At 44.5% G+C, this 22,219-nt stretch overlaps 2 protein-coding genes across 2 annotated transcripts; both read left to right on the plus strand.

Moving 5' to 3' along the window:
* Positions 1-530: 530 nt before the first annotated feature.
* Positions 531-12,679, plus strand: LOC119654906 (procathepsin L-like). Its single transcript, XM_038060534.1, has 4 exons — positions 531-662; positions 11,580-11,785; positions 11,841-11,947; positions 12,004-12,679. The coding sequence occupies exons 1-4, from the start codon at positions 573-575 to the stop codon at positions 12,528-12,530; spliced, it is 930 nt and encodes a 309-aa protein (XP_037916462.1). The 5' UTR covers positions 531-572; the 3' UTR covers positions 12,531-12,679.
* Positions 12,680-13,214: 535 nt separating this feature from the next.
* Positions 13,215-21,518, plus strand: LOC119654036 (cathepsin L-like). The gene is given in 4 exon segments (XM_038059199.1): positions 13,215-13,258; positions 20,889-20,926; positions 20,929-21,146; positions 21,192-21,518. Coding segments are annotated over 4 exon segments (627 nt in total).
* The last annotated feature ends 701 nt before the right edge of the window (positions 21,519-22,219 follow it).

Below are 22,219 nucleotides of genomic sequence, written 5' to 3' on the forward strand. Positions count from 1 at the left end.
AAAATTGATCATGGCCCATCGCCGAAGTTAAGCGTTAGTCGGAATGTTTAATTCTTAGATGGGGGACCAAATGTATAATGTATATAATATAACTGGGCTTTGAAGTATACTATTTAACTGCAGTGATACAGAAATTGAATAAAGAAAACCCGGAACTTTTCATGATTCTTATACCTTATGCGTTTCCATTGTTTCGTTCGTAAACATAAAATGATGAACCACAAGATATAAAAACCCGGAAACTAATAATGTTTTCCAATGTTGGAGTGGAGAGATTTTAATTTGAATTAGAATTCTGGTGTGATGATTTTCCACGTCTTTATTCCTTACGTTTTTCGTATTTCAGTAAAATAAGTCTTTTCAATCCATACCTTTTCTGCTATAGATTTGAACCACACTGTAATAGTCCATAACTTATTTCCAAGCAATAATTAGAATGTTAACAATGCAATGGAACTGTTATGTATCGGTGGAGAATTTTTCTATAAATTCACTCTAGGTTTACAAAATAAAGTCAAGATTGTCTTGAAACTAAACGGGTTGTGAAAATAAGCTTCCTTTATAGATTTGAAATGTTGGTAGTTAGTGTTTTGTTGGCCCTGATTGCTTTAGTATCCGCCCTCCGTTCGTATGATTTAGAAAATGACTGGAAACAGTTTCAGGTAAATTCCTTAAAGTAGTGAAATTCTAAATGTCTGTGAAGTATCCAAGTTTTATAAAACACTATAACAATATATATTAAAACCTTTACTGTGAATGTGTTCATTCTGCTGGTGATTTGGTGTTCCTAGAGATGTATCTTATCTTACCAGTTATTCTGTAAAATAAATAGGGATTTCTGCCCTGGATTTGTACGAACGGCTAGCTTTTTTAGCGTTGGTCCGATTTGATAGCAGAGTCAGTTAAAAATTTCAGTATTTGTGTCTAAATCCGTAAGGATCGTATAACAAGGAGGGAAGTGTAACGCTCGTAAGATTACTTTACGATTTTTGGTTCCGAGTTTTGAGAGGAAACACCCCAAATAACGTTGAAGACTATCAGAAGAACTGAACAATCCGTGTATTTGAGTTACGACAAAAGGAAATACGAATTAGGACAATTGGAAAAGTTAAAAATAGTTTTCCCAGCTTGTGATTTTATCCTGTTTTAGTCTTTCGAGAGGTCAAGGCTCAGTTGGATACAACTGATATTTTTTTAGCGATTTTATCTATATGCTGGCCATTTACTCTTAGTGGGGTACATTTCGTCTATCACACCCTCGCGCCATCCTTCGCGGTTACTTGAAATGCGCTTCAATTCCGTCCAGGACTTCCTGAAATGCCCGTATTCTCCCTATACTGTTCTGCTCCAAGTGCATTTGGGGCGACTGGCTCGTCGGCCATCTTGGAATGTTCCCCTTCCAAGTATGTGCTCTTATCAAATCATTTGTTTGAAATAGTACCCGACAATATGTTACTGATATTAACAAATATTTGGAGCCTTCGAGTGGGGGTCATTTTACATGTGCTATCCCTATATAGCAACACAGAATCAGTCTGAACTTGATCTTGATGATGAGATGACTACATTTCCAGATTTTATACAAGGCAGAGAAATCGGATCTAGCGCTGTTAATGCTTCGGTCAACATCCAGTTTGATGCCACTGTCGGCAGAATCCACGCTCCTAGATATACACATTGATCGACGCTGGCCTGGTGAGTGAGCAAACAGTTGTCACAGGCGTGATCGAGGTGTTTGAGAAAAGATTTCATCGTCCATTGAACTCCCCCACGGTCTCCGAACAAGGTAGCATGATGAACGTCACCGAAAACAAGAATGAATAATATCAGTAAGAAGATGCAATCCGTTTTGGACTTCAAATTCCTCTGAAGGTATATCTCCATCCCCACGTGACATTTTGCATCTTAATATGTCGGTCTGGTATTATTTATAAGTTTTTCCGAAATGCTCCTTCCCCGGAGAGCACACCAGATACACTCCCCGTCCGCCGTCAAAAGTTTTCTCGAAATCGATGAGGAGTAGGTGCAGTGAAGATCTAAACTCCGGGCACTGTTCCAAAATTATTCTTCATGCTGATGTTGTCAGTGTAGGAGAATTCGGTGTGCAAACCAGCTTGTTTTGTCGATCAAGCTTTCGACATATTTTTTGATGTATTCCAGGGTTATTTTAGCTATTATATTTATCATGGTAGAGTGCACCCAGATACCATCCCAAATATCACACTCAAAATTTATGCTCTTCCTTGGCATCTTAACGATCAACCCTTGTTCCATTCTCTGGAAAGCGATTCCCAGCATTTCCGCACAATTAGAAGCTATGTCTCTGTGGTTTTACGTGAGTACCTGTTAAATTGATTTCTTCTTAAGACACGGTTTTATTTTGTGACCACAATCAGAGCCCCACTGAACCAAGCAAAATGGTACCAGTCTATAATGAGTGCATGGCTGGGGGATGGAAGACCTACCTAATTCTCTTCTGAACTAAGGAGTATGGCATCCGTGTTGAAACACAACACTACGTCGAAGCCCGAAAGTCTCTGTTCGCTTGAACATAACCACAACCCCTATGAAACTGCCACTAGGGGGCCAATCGCTAAAATCATGCGACAGGAACTGAGACATGTGAATTTAGGGTCTATTCCAGTGCCGGTAGTACCAATACACCCTTGGTAAAGTTTTGTGACCTATTGCCACTTTAGATGAGTTGCCGGAGCATTCCGATATTGCATCACGATCAGCAAACCATAGCCAGTACACCATATTCCAGTGCCACCACGTGGAGGTTCTTCTCGGTCACATGGCTTTGGCCCGGACGGTAGCGTTGCTGCCCCGCTTCCCTCGTCGCCCTCCCAGAGCACTGCACGTGTAGAAGCAGCCAATCTGCACAAACTGTATGTGTAGCGATGAATAACTGCGCGTTGTGTGTATTAATGGTGGCTCAATTTCGAGGATCAGTGAGTATTCGCATCTTAAGGATTTCTGGATGCGATACAGTTAAGAACCGTGGTGAGGTGTTCGTCCCACATCCTCAGTTACTCGCCGTCGTGGATGAGCAGTCGACCAATAATGTCCTTCACAGGACCATCGAAAGGTTTGCGAGTACGTGTAAGTTTTTTTGTAATGGAATATACACTCCTACGATGGGGTCGTCAGCTAGATCTTATGATGCTCCTTCTGTGCGTGGCCAATGATTTACATAGTACCCGCGAATATGTAAAGTATCTGGGTGTAATCCTGGATCCTAAGCTAAATTGGAGGTTGAACATAGAACTGAGGGTTAAGAAGGCCTGTATAGCCTTCTATGCCTGTAAGAGAACCTTTGCAAAGAATTGGGGTCTCCGGCCGAGGATGGTTCTCTGGATGTACACCGCTGTAGTGCGTCCGGTCCTAACGTATGGCTCTATTGTATGGTGGCAGGCTTTGAAGAAAAAATGCAACAGAACGAAGCTTAATAGGATTCAAAGAACCGCGTGTGCACGTGCTACGGGGGCTCTGCAGTCCTGCCCGGCAGATGTTCTCAATGTACTCCTGCATCTCCTCCCCCTATACCTCCACATCAAATATGTTGTAGCGTGCAGTGCCGTCAGACTACGTGAGTCCGGATGCTGGACAGCGAAGTCCTACGGACATAGCAACATCCTAGATGAAATCCCCCACAGACTATGTCACACAGAAGCTGAACTTCACGAGAAACTTTGCTGTGGACCTTCCAACCAGGGCAAAGTGGAAGACCGATGGCGTGTTGCAAGACTATGACACGGTATTCTTTACGGACGGATCAAAGATGGCCTATGGAGTCGGAAGTACTGGCGATATTGGAAGTCTGTCGATGGCTGGAGCGTGATCCGAGCCCCAAGGGTAACATAGCCCCAAAGCGTAACAACAGTCACGGTCTTAGGAGTTTGTGGCATCAAAACGGCGCACCAAAGCTCCTCGGAGCGGCCACTGATACCTATCTTCCTACCCTACCCGCGAATATATCATTTTAAATGATGGTCTGATGCTCATAAATATTCTTAGGCGGCTTACTCAATGTAACTATCGTCCGATAAGCATGCGGAGGGGGGGGGGGTCAAGCGGCCGATGTTGAACTTAGGGGGTCTGTAAATTGAAACCTAACTGATCTTATGGCAGACTCAATGCTCGAAGAATGTACCATCAATGACGAGGTGATGGAAACTTCAGAAATCCAGAATGATTTCACCGTTATCGTTTGCGGTTGCTAAGACCGTGTTTCCCAATAATCTATGCGAACAAGGTGTTGTCAAAGCCCAAGTTCGCATTTAAAACACGCATCACCATCACAATGTCCCCTTTAGGAAGCCTCCCATGAACTGCGTTTAATTGCTCGTAAAAACGTCCTTCTCTACTATAACGGAAGTCTCCGTTGGTGTATAGCAGCGTACAATTGTGATACTCCCTTATCTGGACCAGAATCTAACGGTTAGCAACCTATTAAAAACCGGCTCTTTGGTCAAGATATTACGGCTTGCAATAGCCGTCAAAAACAACCCGATACCGAACTCGCGTCTGCTACTACTTGGCTTACTTGAATGCAAAGCAAGTTGGTAAGAGCACTGTTCCACAATCTTGCTTCTTAATCTTCTTCTTTTTCTTCAGCCTTTGTCCCGTTCACAAGCGGGGTCGGCTCGTCGTGATCGGCTTCGCCATTTGGCTCTATCGAATGCCTGATCTGGGTGCAATCTCGAGGCTTTCAAATCCCCGTCCAGCGTATCAAGCCACCGTTGCTTAGGTCTGCCTTTTGGTCGTTTACCATCGACTTCGATGTTCAGACCAATCTTGGCAAGTGAATTCTCGTTTGCACGAATTGCGTGACCATACCATCGAAGACGCCTCTCTCGCAACTTTTCCACGATCGGTGCAACCCCATAACGATCGCGGATATCCTCATTTCGGATGTGATCTAAACGTGTGACGCCACTAGTCCAACGTAGCATCTTCGTCTCCATTACCGCAAGACGTCGTTCATTGTCTTTTATGGTCGGCCAACACTCAGAACCATAGAGAGCGACTGGACGGACGACATTGCGGTAAATTTTAGATTTGAGACGTTCGTTGATACGTCGATCACAAAGGACACCAGTTGTGGAACGCCACTTCATCCAGGTTGCGTTAATGCGTGAAGCAATTTCATAACGCAGCTCTCCATTGGCTGATAGCGTTGACCCGAGGTATTTAAATCGCTCAGTTCTGGGCAGATCACTGCCGCTGGCAGTGATTGTGCCTGTTTCATGGGGATCGGTCGTCAAAAATTCAGTTTTGTTTAAATTCAATCTGAGACCGTGTTGCATGAGGCGATCATTCCATTTTTGAACAAGTTGCTCGAGATCATTTTTGCTATCAGATGCTAGAAAAACATCATCTGCATAAAGCAGTGTGTAGGGCGCTGGACGTTGGATATCCCGTGTGACGGTGTCCATAACAAGGACAAAGAGGAGTGGTGAGAGGGCACTTCCTTGATGAACTCCAACAGAGACACGAAGCGGTTTTGATACACCCGCCATACTTCGAACTTTACTTTTCGGATCGTGGTAGAGCAATTGAACCCAGCGCACGAGTTCTTCTGGCACGAAGTGTTGTCGTAAAGCATACCAGATGAGTTCGTGTGGCACACGGTCAAACGCTTTCTCAAGATCCAGAAAGGCAATGTAAAGAGGGCGATGCTTCTCACGGTGTTTCTCCATGAGTAACCGCGCAGTGTGTATTGCGTCAGTAGTTCCGCAGTTCTTGACAAATCCGGCTTGATTCACGGTTATTTCAACGATTTCGCGAATACGGTTGTCAAGAATGCGTTCAAAAATCTTCATGGTATGGGAAAGTAACCGGATCGGACGGTAATTTGAACATTCTGCTGGGCTACCTTTCTTTTTCCATATTGGAACAGTGGTACTTTCTTGCCAGTCAGATGGTGTTCTTCCTTCCTGAATAACCCGGTTAAAGAATTCACTGAGCCACGGTGTTGGGTCCCAGCTCTTTGCTTTCCAGAGCTCAGATGCGATGTCGTCAGGTCCTGTTGCTTTCCCCGATTTCATTTGTTTTATTGCCTCCTCGACTTCAGTTACGCTGACTGGTGGAACTGCTCCAAATGTCGGCAATGATTGTGGAAGTGGAGGATGAGCAAATTCTTCAGTTGAAATCTGCTCGAAGTATTCTCGCCATCTATCCGTCGCGGCTCGACGATCAGTAAGCAAAGTACCGTTCTTGTCATTAACACAACAGAAGTGTTCGATATCCTGTGTGCGTTCATCACGGCTTTTAGCAAGTCGGTACAGATCTCTCTCGCCATCCCGAGTGTCCAGTTTATCGTAAAGATTTTTGAAATGATTCGCTCGGGTGACAGCGACCGCTTTCTTTGCTTCCCGGTTGGCATTCTTATAAATTTGCCAATTAGCAGGCGTTTTATCGTCGAGAAATTTGTGGTAGAGGCGTTTCTTTTCACGGACCTTCATTTCAACATCATCATTCCAAAGCCAAGTATCTCGGTTGATGTACCGCTTACCCGGCTTGGTGACCCCGAGGGTTGCAGAGGCCGCTTTGTGGATCGTGTCTTTCATTTGGTTCCATGATTCTTCCACATTCGTAATGGTTGGCAATCGTATGAGTGAGACCGTTTCTTCGTTCTTCTCACCAAATCGCCACCATTTAATGCGCGGCGGGCCAGTGCGTTCCTCACGCCGTTTTATCGGTGGCTTAATTCGCAGGACAGCAATCAACGGCCGATGTTGAGGTGCGATGGTCTCATAGGGAACGACTTTGCAATCAGTGACAGTGGTAAAATGTTGGCGTCTTATGAGAATATAGTCGATTTGCGTTTTATTGTTCCCACTATAAAATGTGGGAAGATGAGACAATCGTTTGATGAACCATGTATTCATATGTACAAGGTCATGGGTGTCCGCAAAATCGATTATACGTTCGCCACCTTCATTGCGCACTCCGAACCCCTTTCCCCCATGGCACCTGCTACCGTCTGCCTTTTCACCCACATGACCATTAAGGTCGCCGGCAATGATTATGTAATCATCAGCAGGCACGTGACAAGTCTTTTCATCGAGAAGTTGCCAGAAGGCATCTTTCTCGGCATCAGGTCGACCTGTCTGTGGTGCATACGCGGTGAAGAAGTGAATAGTGCGATCAGCTGATATAATGGTGAGCTTCATCAGCCGATCATCAAATCGTTCGACTTCTTTAATGGCATCACGGAAACCCTCTGAGATGGCAATGCCAACACCATATTGAGTGTGTGGGTTACCAAAATAGAGAAGTTTGTAGCCATTTTTACCGCGTTCGCGTTCAATGTCGCAGCTTTTGGCACCAGACCATCGGGTTTCTTGCAGAGCGCAGATGTCAATGCACCTTTTCCGAAGGGCTCTTGCGAGTTCCTCGGTCTTTCCAGTTAGGGTACCAACATTTAGCGTGCAGACACGTATTTGTTTTGTTCGTTGTGTGCGGACTAACTTGCTTACGTCCTGACGCCGTCCATGCGTCAAGAACCCTTGCCCATTTCTCGACAGGACCGGGGCCCGTCCTGCCGCGTCGACTGAGGTGGACGCCCTAGCATTTCTCCGAGGCCTCTGACTTAATCCGATCATCATGTTTGTAACGACATTCTATGCATTTTCTTGGTCGACCTGTCGCGGGGCCTGTCACCAAGAGAGATCAGGTAGGATTTTGCATAGTAGAATAAATCCAACTATACTCTATTTATCTCTTTCCCTGATCTCAGCATTCTATTTTTGTTTTACTGAGGATAGTACAGAGTACGTTGCCTCAAACCCTCCTCCTTTACCTGGGCTTGGGACCAGCATACTATGTTAATAGCATGGCGGAGTTTCTTGCTTCTTAATAATAATAAGAATAATCGTCGGCGCAACAATTCGGCGATGGAGCATAAAACCTGGGAAATGCCTGCTGAACCAACACCAATAGCTCTACTACCAAACCCTATCTCCACCTCCACGTGGTGACCGCTGCGAACTATTTCTTAACGAAAAGCTGTAGACGGAGAAGGATGAAGGCGAGTCTCCCGCGCCTAAAAACGAGACAAATTGTACCAACTAGTCCTCCAGGTTGGGGGTTGGGTAGAGCTGACAACCCTACACGGAAAACAACTTGTTACGAAGCCATAACAGGAGCCTCGGACAGGATGGACTTTAAAACGACGGACCCGGTAACGACAACGGATCAACGATTTGCGCGTTTTCTCATGGAACGTGCGCTCCCTGTACAGAGATGAAGCTGATGAGCAGCTAGCCGATACCCTGTCCCAATATAGGGCTGATATAACAGCGTTACAAGAGATGCGATGGACAGGTTTCCTGGAGAAGAGCCACTACACCATATATTATAGCGGTCATCCAGTAAACCATTTGCTCGGAGTAGGTTTCTTAGTCAGCCAAAAAATGAAACCTGCTGTTATCGGCTTTGAAAACATAAGCGAACGGCTATGCACTCTGCGCTTGCGAGGCAAATTTAGAAATATAAGCCTCATAAACGTTCACGCCCCTCCAAAGGAGACTGCAGAGTCGGAGAAGGATACCTTCTACTTCTGCGGATTATTCAATTAGCAGGGTCACACGAAATGGTTGTTGGAAGTACCTGGTTTGCGTGGAAAGCGGTCCACAAACATACGTGGGCCTCTCCAGACGGGGCCACTTTCAACCAAATTGACCACGTGTTGATCGAACCCCGCCACCTCTCAGCCTTGATGAATGTCAGAACATATAGGGTTGCCAATATAGACTCGGATCACTATCTCGTTGGCATGGTGCTCCGAGCTCAAATAACAATATCACTTAGAATCCCCTCTGACAATCAGGTGAGAGTGAACACTGAAGTCATCCACAATACAACCCTCCGCGACACCTATAAGAGGGAAATGGATGCCGCAATAACCGCAGTCAATAGAAGACCTGGAGATGAAGCATCAACAAATGATCTTCACAATCACCTGAAGAACATTATCATTGATACGGCCACAAACATACAACAGCCGCAAAAGGAGTCGGAACGGCTGGTTTGACGATGAATGTAAGCTAGCAACGGAACGGAAGAATGCCGCATACCGAGTAGTGTTGCATTCTCAAAGAACGCGGGCACGCGCAGAGACTTATCACGAACTCCGTCGAGTGGAGAAGCGACTTCACAGACGGAAAAGGAAGCCTGGGAGAACCAACAAGTCCGTGAACTAGAAAAGTACAGGGACCAACCGCACCAGGCACGGAAGTTTTACCAACAAGTCAGCAGGATGAAGCCTTATACACCTCGATGCTCATCCTGCCGAGACAAAGAGGGAAATCTGATTTCCGACAGAATGGGCATATTAAAGCGATGGGTTGAGTACTTTGATGAGCTACTGAACAACCAGAACATCGGCGAGTTGGAGGTCCCGCCAACTGAAGACGATGGACAAATACTGCCATCACCAAGTTTAGGAGAAACAGTCCGTGCAATTCATCGGCTAAAAAATCATAAGTCGCCAGGAGCCGATGGAATTACAGCCGAATTGGATAAATATGGAGGCGACCAGTTACACCAAGTGGTTCATGAACTTGTGCTCAAGGAGTAGGACAGCGAATCAATGCCTGACGACTGGCAAAGAGGGATTATCTGTCTTATTCAGAAAAAGGGAGATATCACACAGTGCAACAATTATAGAGGTATCACGTTGCTAAATACCATCTATAAGATATTCTCCGTTATCTTGCTAGGTTGGATAGCCCCATTCGCCCAGAACATCATTGGCCCATACCAAAGAGACTTCACTCCAGGCACATCAGCAACAGATCAGATTTTCTCTGTGCGGCAAGGGATGGAAAAACTGTTGGAATCTGGACAACAGTTGCACCATCTGTTCATCGACTTTAAAGCCGCCGATGATAGCATAGCCAGGGTAAAACTGTACACGGCCATGAGAGAATTCGCTATCCCGACGAAATTAATAAAACTGATTAGGCTGACCCTGACCAATGTGCGAGGCCAGATAAAAGCAGCAGGATTACTCTCAAGACCATTCGACATCAACGACAAGGGGATGCGCTATCATGCGTCCTCTTTAACCTGGCCCTCGAGAGAGTGATCCGTGAAGCTGAGGTAAATGCAAGTGGTACGATCCTCTTCAAGTCAAGACATCATGGAAAAAACCACCCAAGACGTACAAACTGCCTTCATCCAGATCGAGTAGGCAGTGATTGGCGCGAGATCTTGGGCTGCACATCAATGAAGGCAAGACAAAATATATGGTGGTAACGTCAGCACCGAAGACGAATCAATCAACAACATCAAACCGCACTGGTCAAACACAAACACGAAGAAGAATAAGGATAGGAGAATTCAACTTTGAGACCGTTGACAATTTCTCCTATCTAGGGTCGAAAATCACAACCGATAACAGCTACGATGATGAAATCCGCGCACGGTTGTTGTCAGCCAACAGAGCCTATTTCAGCTTACAAAGACTGTTCCGCTCGAAACGTCTCACCATAGGGTCAAAGCTCTTACTGTATAAGACAATGATCTTGCCAGTCCTCATGTATTCCACGGAAACTTGGGTTCTTAGCAAGAAAAATTGCGAACTCTTAGCCGCGTTCGAGAGAAGAATCCTCCGAAGAATTTTTGGCCCCCTACAGGAGGATGGACGATTCCGTAGCCTACACAATGACGAAATCTATGAGCGATACCATGACCGTCCGGTTGTGGATAAAATCCTGCTCAATAGGTTACGGTGGGCGGGTCACTTAATCCGTATGGATGAGGAAGATCCCACCCGGATAGTCTATAAGGGCAATATCTATGGTAGAAAAAGAAGACGAGGCAGACCCTGCCTAAGATGGAGCGATGGCGTAGGTCAGGACGTCAGACAGCTTTTAGGGATATCGAATTGGTGGGCCTCGGCGCAAAACCGGGATGTCTGGAGTTCTTTATTAAGGCAGGCCTAGACCGGATACCGTTGATGATGATGTAACAATTCATATTGTATCAGGGTCTTGAAGTGTGTTAAAGCACTCCATTCAAGACCGGTATACTATAGGATTGTAGAACTGTGTTGCGTACAATGTGGTGGTACATTGCGCTCGCACATGATTGATCCTGATTGAACTCGGGTACTCATCCACAATTTGGTCGACTGGTATCCGAAGTCAAATCATGATACAAATCCCACTGGACTAGTAGGGTTTGAACCGCGGCCTGCCGTACGATAGCTTAGCCCTCTAATCGTTAAGGTCGAGGTGTTTGAAGAAAGAGGTTATAGTCCATTGAATTGCACAATATCCTCTGAACAAGACAGCATTAAGAAAGACACCGATAACAAGAAGAAATAATATCATTGACAGGATATAACCCATTGGACCTCAAAGTCTCCGAGATTTTACCTCGGTGCAGTACGTGACCTTTTGCACCATCCGGAAGGCAGGAAGGAATCGGCCAGGCTTTGAGCCCCGGGGAAATTGTAAGGTCAGGCTTACCTACAGAGGCGGCAAGATGTCAGGCAGGCAAATTATATTTTTATCCCTTACATTCAGATCTGATGCGAGTAAGCATTTTGTCATCTATTTCAGCTCGCCTATAACCGGAATTATACAAATCGGGCAGAACTTCATTACCGAAAAGAAATTTTCAATAAAAATCTGGAAAGTATTGAAAAGCATAACGAAGCCTATGAAGCAGGCCAGCAATCTTACATGCAAGGGGTCAATCAGTTTACTGACCTAACATTCGAAGAAGTACAGAAAAGACTTCTAGGATATAAAGGGGACATGGCAAGGTACAGTGCTTCCAGTTTGACTTACTTCTAGCGCACCATTCACTGGCCCACATAGCGCAGATAGCAGCGTCGATTTAGATATTCTAAAGGTTAACGATGAAGACGTACCTGACTCACTTGATTTGAAAGAAAAGGGATATGTTACTCGAGTAAAATACGAAGGTTTGACGTTACGAAAGAAGCGAAGAAATTCATATTCACTTCTTTTCTTTTTCAAGGAAGATGTTCTTCTTGTTGGGCATTCTCAGCTGTGGGCTCAATCGAAGGACAGCTCTACAAAGCCACCAAGAAACTTGTATCCCTTTCCGAACAGGAGCTAGTAGATTGTTCGAAATCTAATAGCGGATGTCATCGTGGTGGCTCCAGGAGACGAGCTTTTGAAGATCTAAAAGAAATTGGTGGCATCGCCTTAGAGGAATCATATCCTTATGAAGGTGTAGACGGTGAATGTAAGTTTGAGAAGGAGATGGCAGTAGCTGAAGTGACTGGATTTAAAACCTTATTAAAAGACGAAAGTGAGTTGAAGAAAGCGGTAGCCACAATCGGACCTATATCTGTAAGCGTTCAAGCTACCGACAATTTCATTAAGTACAAGAACGGAGTATTCTACGATAGCTCATGCTATGGGGAGAGAACGAATCACATGTTGTTGGCAATGGAAAGGATAATTGGAGCGGTCAGGATTATTGGATTGTTAAAAATTCCTGGAATGATCGTTGGGGTGAAAATGGGTATATCAGAATGAGTCGTAATCGTGATAATAACTGCAATATTTCATCAGTTGCACGATATCCTTTCGTTACCCCCATAGAAAACAATTCGAGCTTTACTAATGAATAAACAATGTTGTGAATTTGTTTTTGTTGTTCCTCCACAAAATTGAATAAATCGAAAAATTATTTGAATGAAAAATCAATTGCATTCTAATGATCTGTTCAAGATTGCAGAGGATGAAAGTTGACAGTCAATAAACTAAACTACCTTAACATTCAGTAACAAAAATATGGTGTTGGAACTATTGGAAATAATGCCTAATACCCCATATCACTTGTTCAAATATTTTGAAAACTATTATTTAATGAACGTAGAAAGTCGGCGGACAACTACGTGCAGCTACAGTGAAGACGTATTTGCAGGGTTATGAAGGCGGGGAGTTTTTGGACGCTTAGAAATAGAAGTAGAAATGTCATTTGGAGAAATTCCCCAAGAAGGCTCGCGAAACAAAATTGGAAAAAAATAATGGCTCGGCCGCCTATGCGACTGGGAAACTCGCGGCCCGAGTGCCACAGTCGAGAAGGGAAAAATCCACCACATTCTCATTCGATGCTTTTTCTGCCTCTGGTGTCACGAGCTCCAAGGTGGCGGGGGGAAGACTGACAAGCAAATTTCTCGGCTGAACCAAAATCGAGGGATCGAGGCGAAGCTCCACATGGTTGCACCGGGGAATGCTGTATTCACTTTGACTTCTTGCACGTATGTAGTAGGCGAATGCTCCGACGCTTAATTAAGGCGATCAGACCCAAGCCTGCGTGGAGACTCATCTGAAGTGGTATCGGAAGGGAAACCTTACCAGGGGTGTACGTGGAAAGGAGAAGAGAAGGATAATTCCCAGTTCATGTACTTTCACCGTGGTTATTGCCGGTTGGCCCCTAATAGACAAGAGACTTTGAGGCTTCAAACGTGGAGTTGCTTTTCCCCTGTGTGAACTGCATCGGATTTGCGAACCACACATTGGACCCACCAGGCAGTGAACCGAAGCTATCATATCTGGCCCCTGGGCCCCGGGGGCCCGGCGGAAAACAACTTTTTCCTGTTTCGACCGCCAACCAGAACAAACCTGCACGCTTCGTTAATTTTCGAAGACGTTGTTGACCCATGTTTTCGGGCACTTTTACGAAAATTCAGCAACCGAATGTAGTTTCTCCAAGTCGGTTAAGCATAATGTCTAGTATCACATTAACACTACTGGCTCCCCTATTTTCCCCAAGGTGTGCCCAGTACAACCGCAGAAGCTTGTTGTTGCAAGAAAGAGTTTTCTGAGTTCATGAAATAGAGTATTTACTGCTGGTCATCTCTATTCTATATGGTCCCTAAGCCAACCGGCGAATGGAGGCCCTACATAGATTACAGGCGTCTAAACGCCCAGACAGTTCCTGACCGATACCCTATTCTACTTATCCAATTACTTCGCGCATTACTCGACAAACTGCCGCGTTTTCGCAACCTAGGATCCTGCCAAGGTGTACAATAAAATCTCTGTAGATACCAAAGATATTCCGAAAACGGCTGTTTGCACATCTTTTGGGCTTTTCGGGTTCACTAGGATGTTTTTCAGCCTATGCAATGCAGTGCATACCTTTCCGGAGTTCACCGACTCTGTTTGACGAAAGTTAAACTTCAGTTTGGTCTACTTGAATGATGTTTCGGTCGCCTTTTCCTCTGAGTTCGAGCTCCTTGGGGCCGGACTTGTTCTTAACGTTGATAAGTGCAAGTTTCCAAGAAGGCAGATGGAAATTCTTGGCCATTCTATTACCCTTGATGGAATCCAACCAGCCCCAGACAAAGTGCAAGCCATTTCAAGCTTACCACTTCCTAAAACCATGAAGGATTTGCGAAGACTTTAGGCATGTTAAACTTCTAACATTGTTTCTGGCCTAGAGCCACTAACGATCAAGCAATCCTCAACGTTTATTTGTCCCGACCCAAATCAAAAGACTGTCGCGTGATTGCGTCGTCTGCAGAGACTGTCCAGGCATTTGAGGTTGAAAAACAGTAGTTGTTTGACGCTGCACTTTTGGTATTTCCTCAACCAAATGCACACCTAGCCGTGTTCGTCAGTGCCTCAGACACAGCGGTAGGTTCTGGTTCACCAGTTGGTGCATAAAACTTGACTGCTATTCTGCTTTAGGTAATTGAACCCAGCTTAACGGAACAACAGCGCCTACGATATCGGGTTGCTCGCCGCGTACTTCATTCATTAGCCAGTACACTTTTGATATTCAACACGTGTCTGACGTATTTGCCACGTGTCTCTGAGATCACAGTCCCCGCACGGTTAATTTTACCCCCATCGCCGAGGGACAGAAAGAAGACGCAGAACTTCATAGGCTGACGACAGATTTCAAGTATGGATTCAAAGAGTTTCCAATCTTCGGCTCAAACTCTCACCTATTCTGTGACACCTCGGAAAATGGGCCAAGGTTATTCATTTCAGCTGCTTTTCGCAAGAAAGTATTTCAAACTGTCGACGATTTCGCACGCCTAGGCATGCGGACAATGAACCCGTTAGGAAAAATACTTCTGGCCCCCAATAAACAAGGACATCAATTCTTGGGCCAAACAATGTATAATGTGTCAGAAGTGCAAGGTCGCCAATGAATCTAAGGAAAGAAGTGGGCGTATTTCCTCGGTCAATCAAGCGTTTTCGCACCATTCACCTTGACATCATTGGTCCTTTACGAGAATCGCACGGATTCAAGTATTGTCTCACTATCTTCTACAGCTTTAGGCGATGGCCTGAAGCAATACCCCTGACTAATATTAGTGCGCACTCATATGTTAGGTTCCGCGGTCGAGAGTGGATCCCACGATTTGATATACCAGCCATAATTATACCGGACGAGGGAAGGTAGCTCGGATCTGCTCTCTTTTCGGAGTTAGGAAAGCTCCTTTGTTTTAAACGCCATAGGACAACTGCATACCACCGCAGTCCAATGGGATACTGGAACGATGGCGTTGAACGCTGAAGGTAGCTTTAATAGCTCGCGCCGATCCGTCCTGGTCATGGTCTCCGAACAGCCTACCGAGTGGAATTCGCGAACAACCCCGTGCAACTGGCGTGCAGAGAAAACTTAAGACTGCCGCCGATGCTGTGCTATACACCAGGTTGATTTTAAGCGGCAATGATGTATTGCGCTTGGGTAGGGACACGGTTTCGAAGCTGCGACCGCCTCCACCTACGCGATACTTGACTACCACGGCTAGCGTACCCGCTGATGGCGGAAGTCAGTCTGTGAGCATCTCCTTGGACACTATCTTTTCGTATATGGGCAGCCACTAACAGTTTATTACTAACCTGTTCAAATCGTATGAATAAGGAAACTAAGGATTTTGACCTTTCAAATACTAAGGAGTCACAGATGAAACCACCCGCGACTTTGAGATCAATCGAGTTGGGACCGAAGCTTTCATTTTCGAGGCCTCACCAGATTCCTATTCCCCCACGAAGATATGCCTCTACTTCGATGGGAAGCCTGCACTTGGTGTTTACCCCGCGTTCAGGTAGAGAGAAAAACATAACAATTAAGATAATGGAAGAAACTGAAAATCTAATCAACCTTTAAGGTTTTGTATGATACGAAACCTTATTAGAATCGAGTCGATGTCTGTCTGTCACACCCGATTTATTCGGAAACTGATGAACCGATTATCACGAAAATTGGTAGGAGCATGTGATCTGTTGTTCCCTTTACATGCAGCGAGTGGCGCCATTTTGTGTTTAAGGGGAGGGGGGCTCCCCATACATGAATGGAGGGTGCAATATTGTTTTTCAAAAATTGTGGTATCAAACGAAAGAGTTCAAATAGTATTAGTAACTGGTTCCATATTAGATATCGGGTGAAACATAGGGTAGTGAGGGCTCCAAATATGACCCCCAAAAAGTGTAACAGGTCTCGTTCTCAGAACCTAGTCAACCGAAAAATCTGAAAAAAATCACAGGGTGTATCTCTACGAAATCAGTGCCTCAAAATACATCCAGTTCCGATATATGCACAAATAAATAAAATAATAATAGCATATTTCCAAATTTTAGAAATTTACCCGGCAACCCCCTCTTATGTCCATCCCAGAAGTACAAAATTTGGCTCGGGTAATATAGTGCACAATTTGGTCAAGTTTGAAGAAAATCCAACTATTATTAACAAAGTTATAGGGGGTGAAAGTTTGCCATTTTTGTGAATTTTGTGCATATATATGTACAGTATTCGGAAAAAAGGTAGTTTGTTTGCATGGGGTGAGGATAATATCTACGGCTGTAATATGTACGTATATGAAGGGTTATGTTGGGTTTCTTACATAAGATAAACACAAAACCTTTATATCCGAAGCGCGAACTTCCAGTATTTCCACTTGCTTTCTTTTGGTGTATGGTTGAATCGTCAATGGGTTCCTTGACAGGCTTTTGTGTTTCGTGTTTTGGCTGTGAAACAATCTTCCGAAGCCGGGTTTCGGCCAGATCTTTTCTGTGGGGCAGCGTCGCTAGGGATGTTTGTATTGGTCTATCTGCCATCGTCTCTTTTGGCAATGTTAGGCATCCATTACCGAGTTCCTCATGGGCTGTGTTTATAAGAAATCCGTATAGCTCGCACCTGATTTCTAATGGCATGGAGTAAATTGTTCCTTGGGCTGACGTGTTCCATCAGCTTTATGATAAGTAAACCCAGCTTGGTAAACTCATTCATTTTGGTTGAGTTCACGCTGGTGTTGGTTATGTCGCATGTTGGTCGGATTTTTTCTTTTTTGCTGGTGTCGGTTTCTCCTATTGGTTCTTCGGTGACATTTGCTAGGTTGTTGTTCTTAAGTTTTTTTCCTTTTTTGCCCTGCTTGGTCCGTTTGATTACCACCTCGTGAAATATTTCTTGATGCGTATTTTTTGGCAAATCCACACTATTTTTCCCCCGTACCTTATCGATTGCTTCTTTGCCTCAGGTGGGATGAGAGCACTGGGTTTTGTGCAACTAGGGATTGCATTAGCTGTGTCTTTTTTCCTCAGCTCTTTTTCGCCTGCCTTCCAAAAGTTTTGTTGTTTTTCCATTTCCATTATGTCACTTTCGGCATCCATCGATGATGCTAAGAACTAGAATAATTCAACCGGATCTGGGAAATAGTTGCTGTGTTGGTCAGGGAAGCGGCAGATGCTGTAGGTTGCAATGATTTCAGAATTGTATGCAGCGTCCCGAAAAAGATTGCATGTGATCGCAAATCATTCGATGGCCCTGTGAAGGACGTTTTCATTCACGATAATGAACAACTGAAGAGGTGGAAAGAACGCTTCCCCATGGTTCTGAACTGTATTACATTCGGTGAGGTTCCTCCTCTTGTGGATGAAATGGCTAGCCACTGCAACATGCGGATAAAGATTGTTCCTCCAAGTTGAAGAGAAATTATTTCGGCTATCAATGCACTCAAGTGGAATAAAGCCGCTGGACTTGACAGTCTGCCCGCAGAGTTATTTGTCGCTGCACCTGTAGTTACCGTAGATTTGCTGCTCCCACTCGTACGGGATCCGAGAGCTTTCCCAGAGAATGGAAACAGGAAGAGATAGTTAAGATTCCAAAAAAAGGGGACCCGTTTTGAGTGTCACAGTTGGAGGGGTATCTGTGTGCTATCCTCCGTTGGAAAGATAATAGCTAAAATAATCCTTGAGGACATTTCAGCTAACCGCGAACGTGTGCGTGTAGGTGTGGTAGACGAACTATAGCACACCAAGGAGTGAAGTGCAACCATATATATGGGAGGTAATCAGAGCTATGAACAGAGGCACGCACCAGGATGGTACAATCTCTCCATTGCTCTGGTTGATACTGATGGATGGAATTTTACGAATATAGGACAGGAGCGGGGTGAAGGTGCTCGCGTATGCCGACGACTTATTGATATTAGTGTCAGGGATGTTTATAAGTGACATCATGGAAGGAGCGTTGCGAAGGGTACACCTGAGGGCCGCTAGATGTAGACTCGGCATAAACCCGCACTGATACTATTCACCACCAAATCAAGGTTACCCGAATTCCACCTTCCGAGACTAAAATGGGTTCTTTCCTCCAATGTAAAGTATCTAGGTGTAATCCTGGATCCGAAGCTAAATTGGAGATTGAACATATAACTGTGGGCTAAGATGGCTTGCTTGTGCCGTCAGACTACGTGACTCCGGATGCTGGACAACGAAGCCCTACGGCCTTAGTAACATCCTCATGAACTATGTCTCACACAAACTGAATATCATGAAGGCCGGCAAATGTGTTGCAAAGCTATGGCGCAGTGTTTTTTCCAGACGGATTAAAAATGGTATGTTGAGTCGCCGTGGGATTTTCTCGAATACACACAGTTTTTTCGAGTCGTACGGTCTATCGGGTTTCGCCAGTGTCTTACAAGCGATACTGGAAGCCCGTCGATTGCTGGGCATGATCCGAGCCCCAAGCGTAACATGGTCATTCTGACCGACACCCCAGCGACCATTGAGGCCCTGTGCTCAGTGACATCCTTCAGGCTGGTGGGGCAGTGCAGAGACACGTTGAATAGTCTGAGCGGCACGCTCAAGGTCATCCTTCTCTGGGTTCCCGGCCATAGGACCATAGAAGGGAATAAGCGGGTTGACGGACTGGCCAGGCGACCAGGCAATTCTTCAGCAGGCACAGTTTGTGTCCCGTTGGCGACTGTAACTGCCCGCTTATAACAAATGCATATAAAGTTACGGTGGTCCGCATAGGGCAATGACAGGAACCATGCCGCCAGATTCGACATACCCTACAATTTGCATTGTGGAAGTTGAGGAGAAAAGGTCGATTCGTCGTCGTTGTCGCCGCTAACGTTAGTTCACCACCAGATTGGTTTGTGGTTATTCGAGACTACTAACCGAGTGGTGTGAGTCGGCCTGGTTTAGGCATAACAATAACATCCACGAGTTTTACCCTGACCGTCCGAGCTTGTTTGACTGCGTTAAGTTGGTTATATTTCACATGCTTGTTATATTGATTAAATAAACGATGCTGTTTCCTATTTTTGACAGCTTCCTCAGTGAGCAATTTGCAAACCCACAAAGTATTGCGTTTTTCTCACCTACCCTTAGATATGCTGCGGTAACCTACGTCCATTAAGACTGATGCTGTCTACCCCTTCTCGGGCTTGAGACCGGAAATTTTTTTTGGGAGTCATATTTTCTCTATTTTATTTTTTTGGTTGTGCAGATTTATTATTTATTGTGTTGTGTTGTTGTGTAGATTTATTATTTAGTTGATTTGAGTACACGCCTTGTCCCCATTTTGCTTCCTAACTCGGGTGAGCTCATACTAATTAAGTAGTATCTTCTGGTTCGCTAGCCTGAGGATGCCAACGAAGAGTGGGAACCGCAACGGAAATGCCTCATGAATATTTGAAGCTGAAGAAACGTTGATTAAGTATTTTTCAACAATATTCGCGTATGGTCTTCCGGTAGGTTCATGTTATACACCGTTTTTCATTTCGCGGGTGCGGCCCCACATGTCGCTTTGAGGACACGTTGATTTTTTTAAAATGCGAGGGGCTGGAGTTTACGGAAGGACCACACAACATTGATAAACTTTGCTAGTACAAAGATGTGCAAGTGCGGGGGGGGGGGGCAGGGAATTGGGCGCGAGACACGGCTGTGGAGTTTCAAGATTTACGACGGACCTCAAGTAAAGGAACCTGCCAATGCAGCTGGGATGAATGGTTCTCCCATGAGCTACAGATTTTATGCCGAACACTTAAGAAAGTCCATTGGCGTTCAGCAATTTCTGTGGAAAACTTATAATTTCACAAATAGATTTGATTGATCCTTATTACGGGTGGAAACGTTATTCATATGCGCATATCATATATATGTGTTTATATTATATTTTCATCTACTAACTTTGACAACAATTAGAATTTTATTTGTGGTGTCATCCATTCTAGTTTGCTTATAACCGAAATTATAAAAGCCTGGAGGAACTTCCTTATAGAAAATAAATCTTCAATAAAAATCTTGAAAGTATCAGAAAACTTATACGCAAGGAATTAACTAGTTTACCGACCTCACCTTCCCAGAAGTCGAGAGAAAAGTCCTCACATATAAAAGGAAGATTACCAAGTATAGTATCAACAGTTTGAATTATTTCAGCATACTTTAACCGTTTAATTCTCTCAAACAGCAAAGTGAGAAGAGACCACAATGTTGACCTAGGCATTCAAAAGGTTGCTGACAAAGAAGTGCCCGACTCAATTGATTTCAGAGAAAAGGGTATGTGACACCAGTAAAAGACCAAGGTTTGATATCATGAAATAAATGGTGAAATCAGTACTCATTCAATTTTAATTTCCAAAGGGATTTCGGTTCATGTTGGGCATTTTCTGCAGTGGGCGGAACGAAGGACAACTCTACGCAGCTACCAAAAAGCTTGTACCTCTTTCGGAACAGGAGCTTCTAGATTGTTCGCGTACAAACGACGGGTGTGATGGTGGTTTTATGGAACATACTTTTGAAGATGTTAAAAATCTAGATGGTATCGTATCTGAGGAATCATATCCTTATAAGGCTATGGAAGATAATTGTACACTCAAGAAAGGCATGATAGTAGCTGAAGTGACTTGATTCAAAACTTTATCGAAAGACTAAAGTGAATTGAAGAAAGCGGTGGCCTTAAAGGGACCAATAACAGTAGCGGTTGAAGCTACCGATAACTTTGTGTCCTACCAGAAAGGAATATTCTACGATAAGTCGTGCTCTGGAGAAGAGAAAGACACTAATCACGGTGTTCTGTTTGTTGGATATGGGAAAGATAGTTCTACAGGTGAGAACTATTGGATTGTCAAAAATTCCTGGGGCGCAGGTTGGGGTGAGAAAGGATACATAAAAATGGGTCGTAATCGTAAAAATAACTGTGGTATTGCGTTAGATGCAATTTATCCTCTTGTCACACCTAAAGGCAACTATTCTAGCTTTGCTCATGAATAAACTATGAAACGAATATGTTCTGATGCATTTCAACTGAATTTAATAAACTGAAGATATATTTGAATATAAAATCGCTTGTTATGACTAAGGTAACAATAAGTGATTTAAAAAAAAGTCAAGCGACGACGGCTTTACGGTTTCTTACCAGGGCAGAGGCAAATCGTCAGACGCTGCCTCACCTCTGCCCTGGGAGCAGCGTGACCGTAGCGGCTCGCAGATGTTGAATGCTCCTTTATATAATTCGTAAAGCACGACATGCCTACGAATTATATTGAGCGCAAATCCGCCTTGTTGACCAAAGCTGGCCAGGGCTGAAATATTCGTTTTGAGAATGAAGGGGGTCCTAAGTCCGCATCAACTTAATGCAGGACCGGACCAATTGAGGAGCAACTTACTCCTTCTTCTTCCACGGACCCCTCGCAGGGCTTGCACCCAAACTTTTTTAAAAAAAAGTCAAGCGACGACGGCTTTACGGTTTCTTACCAGGGCAGAGGCAAATCGTCAGACGCTGCCTCACCTCTGCCCTGGGAGCAGCGTGACCGTAGCGGCTCGCAGATGTTGAATGCTCCTTTATATAATTCGTAAAACACGACATGCCTACGAATTATATTGAGCGCAAATCCGCCTTGTTGACCAAAGCTGGCCAGGGCTGAAATATTCGTTTTGAGAATGAAGGACTTAGGACCCCCTTCATTCTCAAA

This window comes from Hermetia illucens, chromosome 4 (genome assembly GCF_905115235.1).
Source record: "Hermetia illucens chromosome 4, iHerIll2.2.curated.20191125, whole genome shotgun sequence".
Taxonomy (NCBI): domain Eukaryota; kingdom Metazoa; phylum Arthropoda; class Insecta; order Diptera; family Stratiomyidae; genus Hermetia; species Hermetia illucens.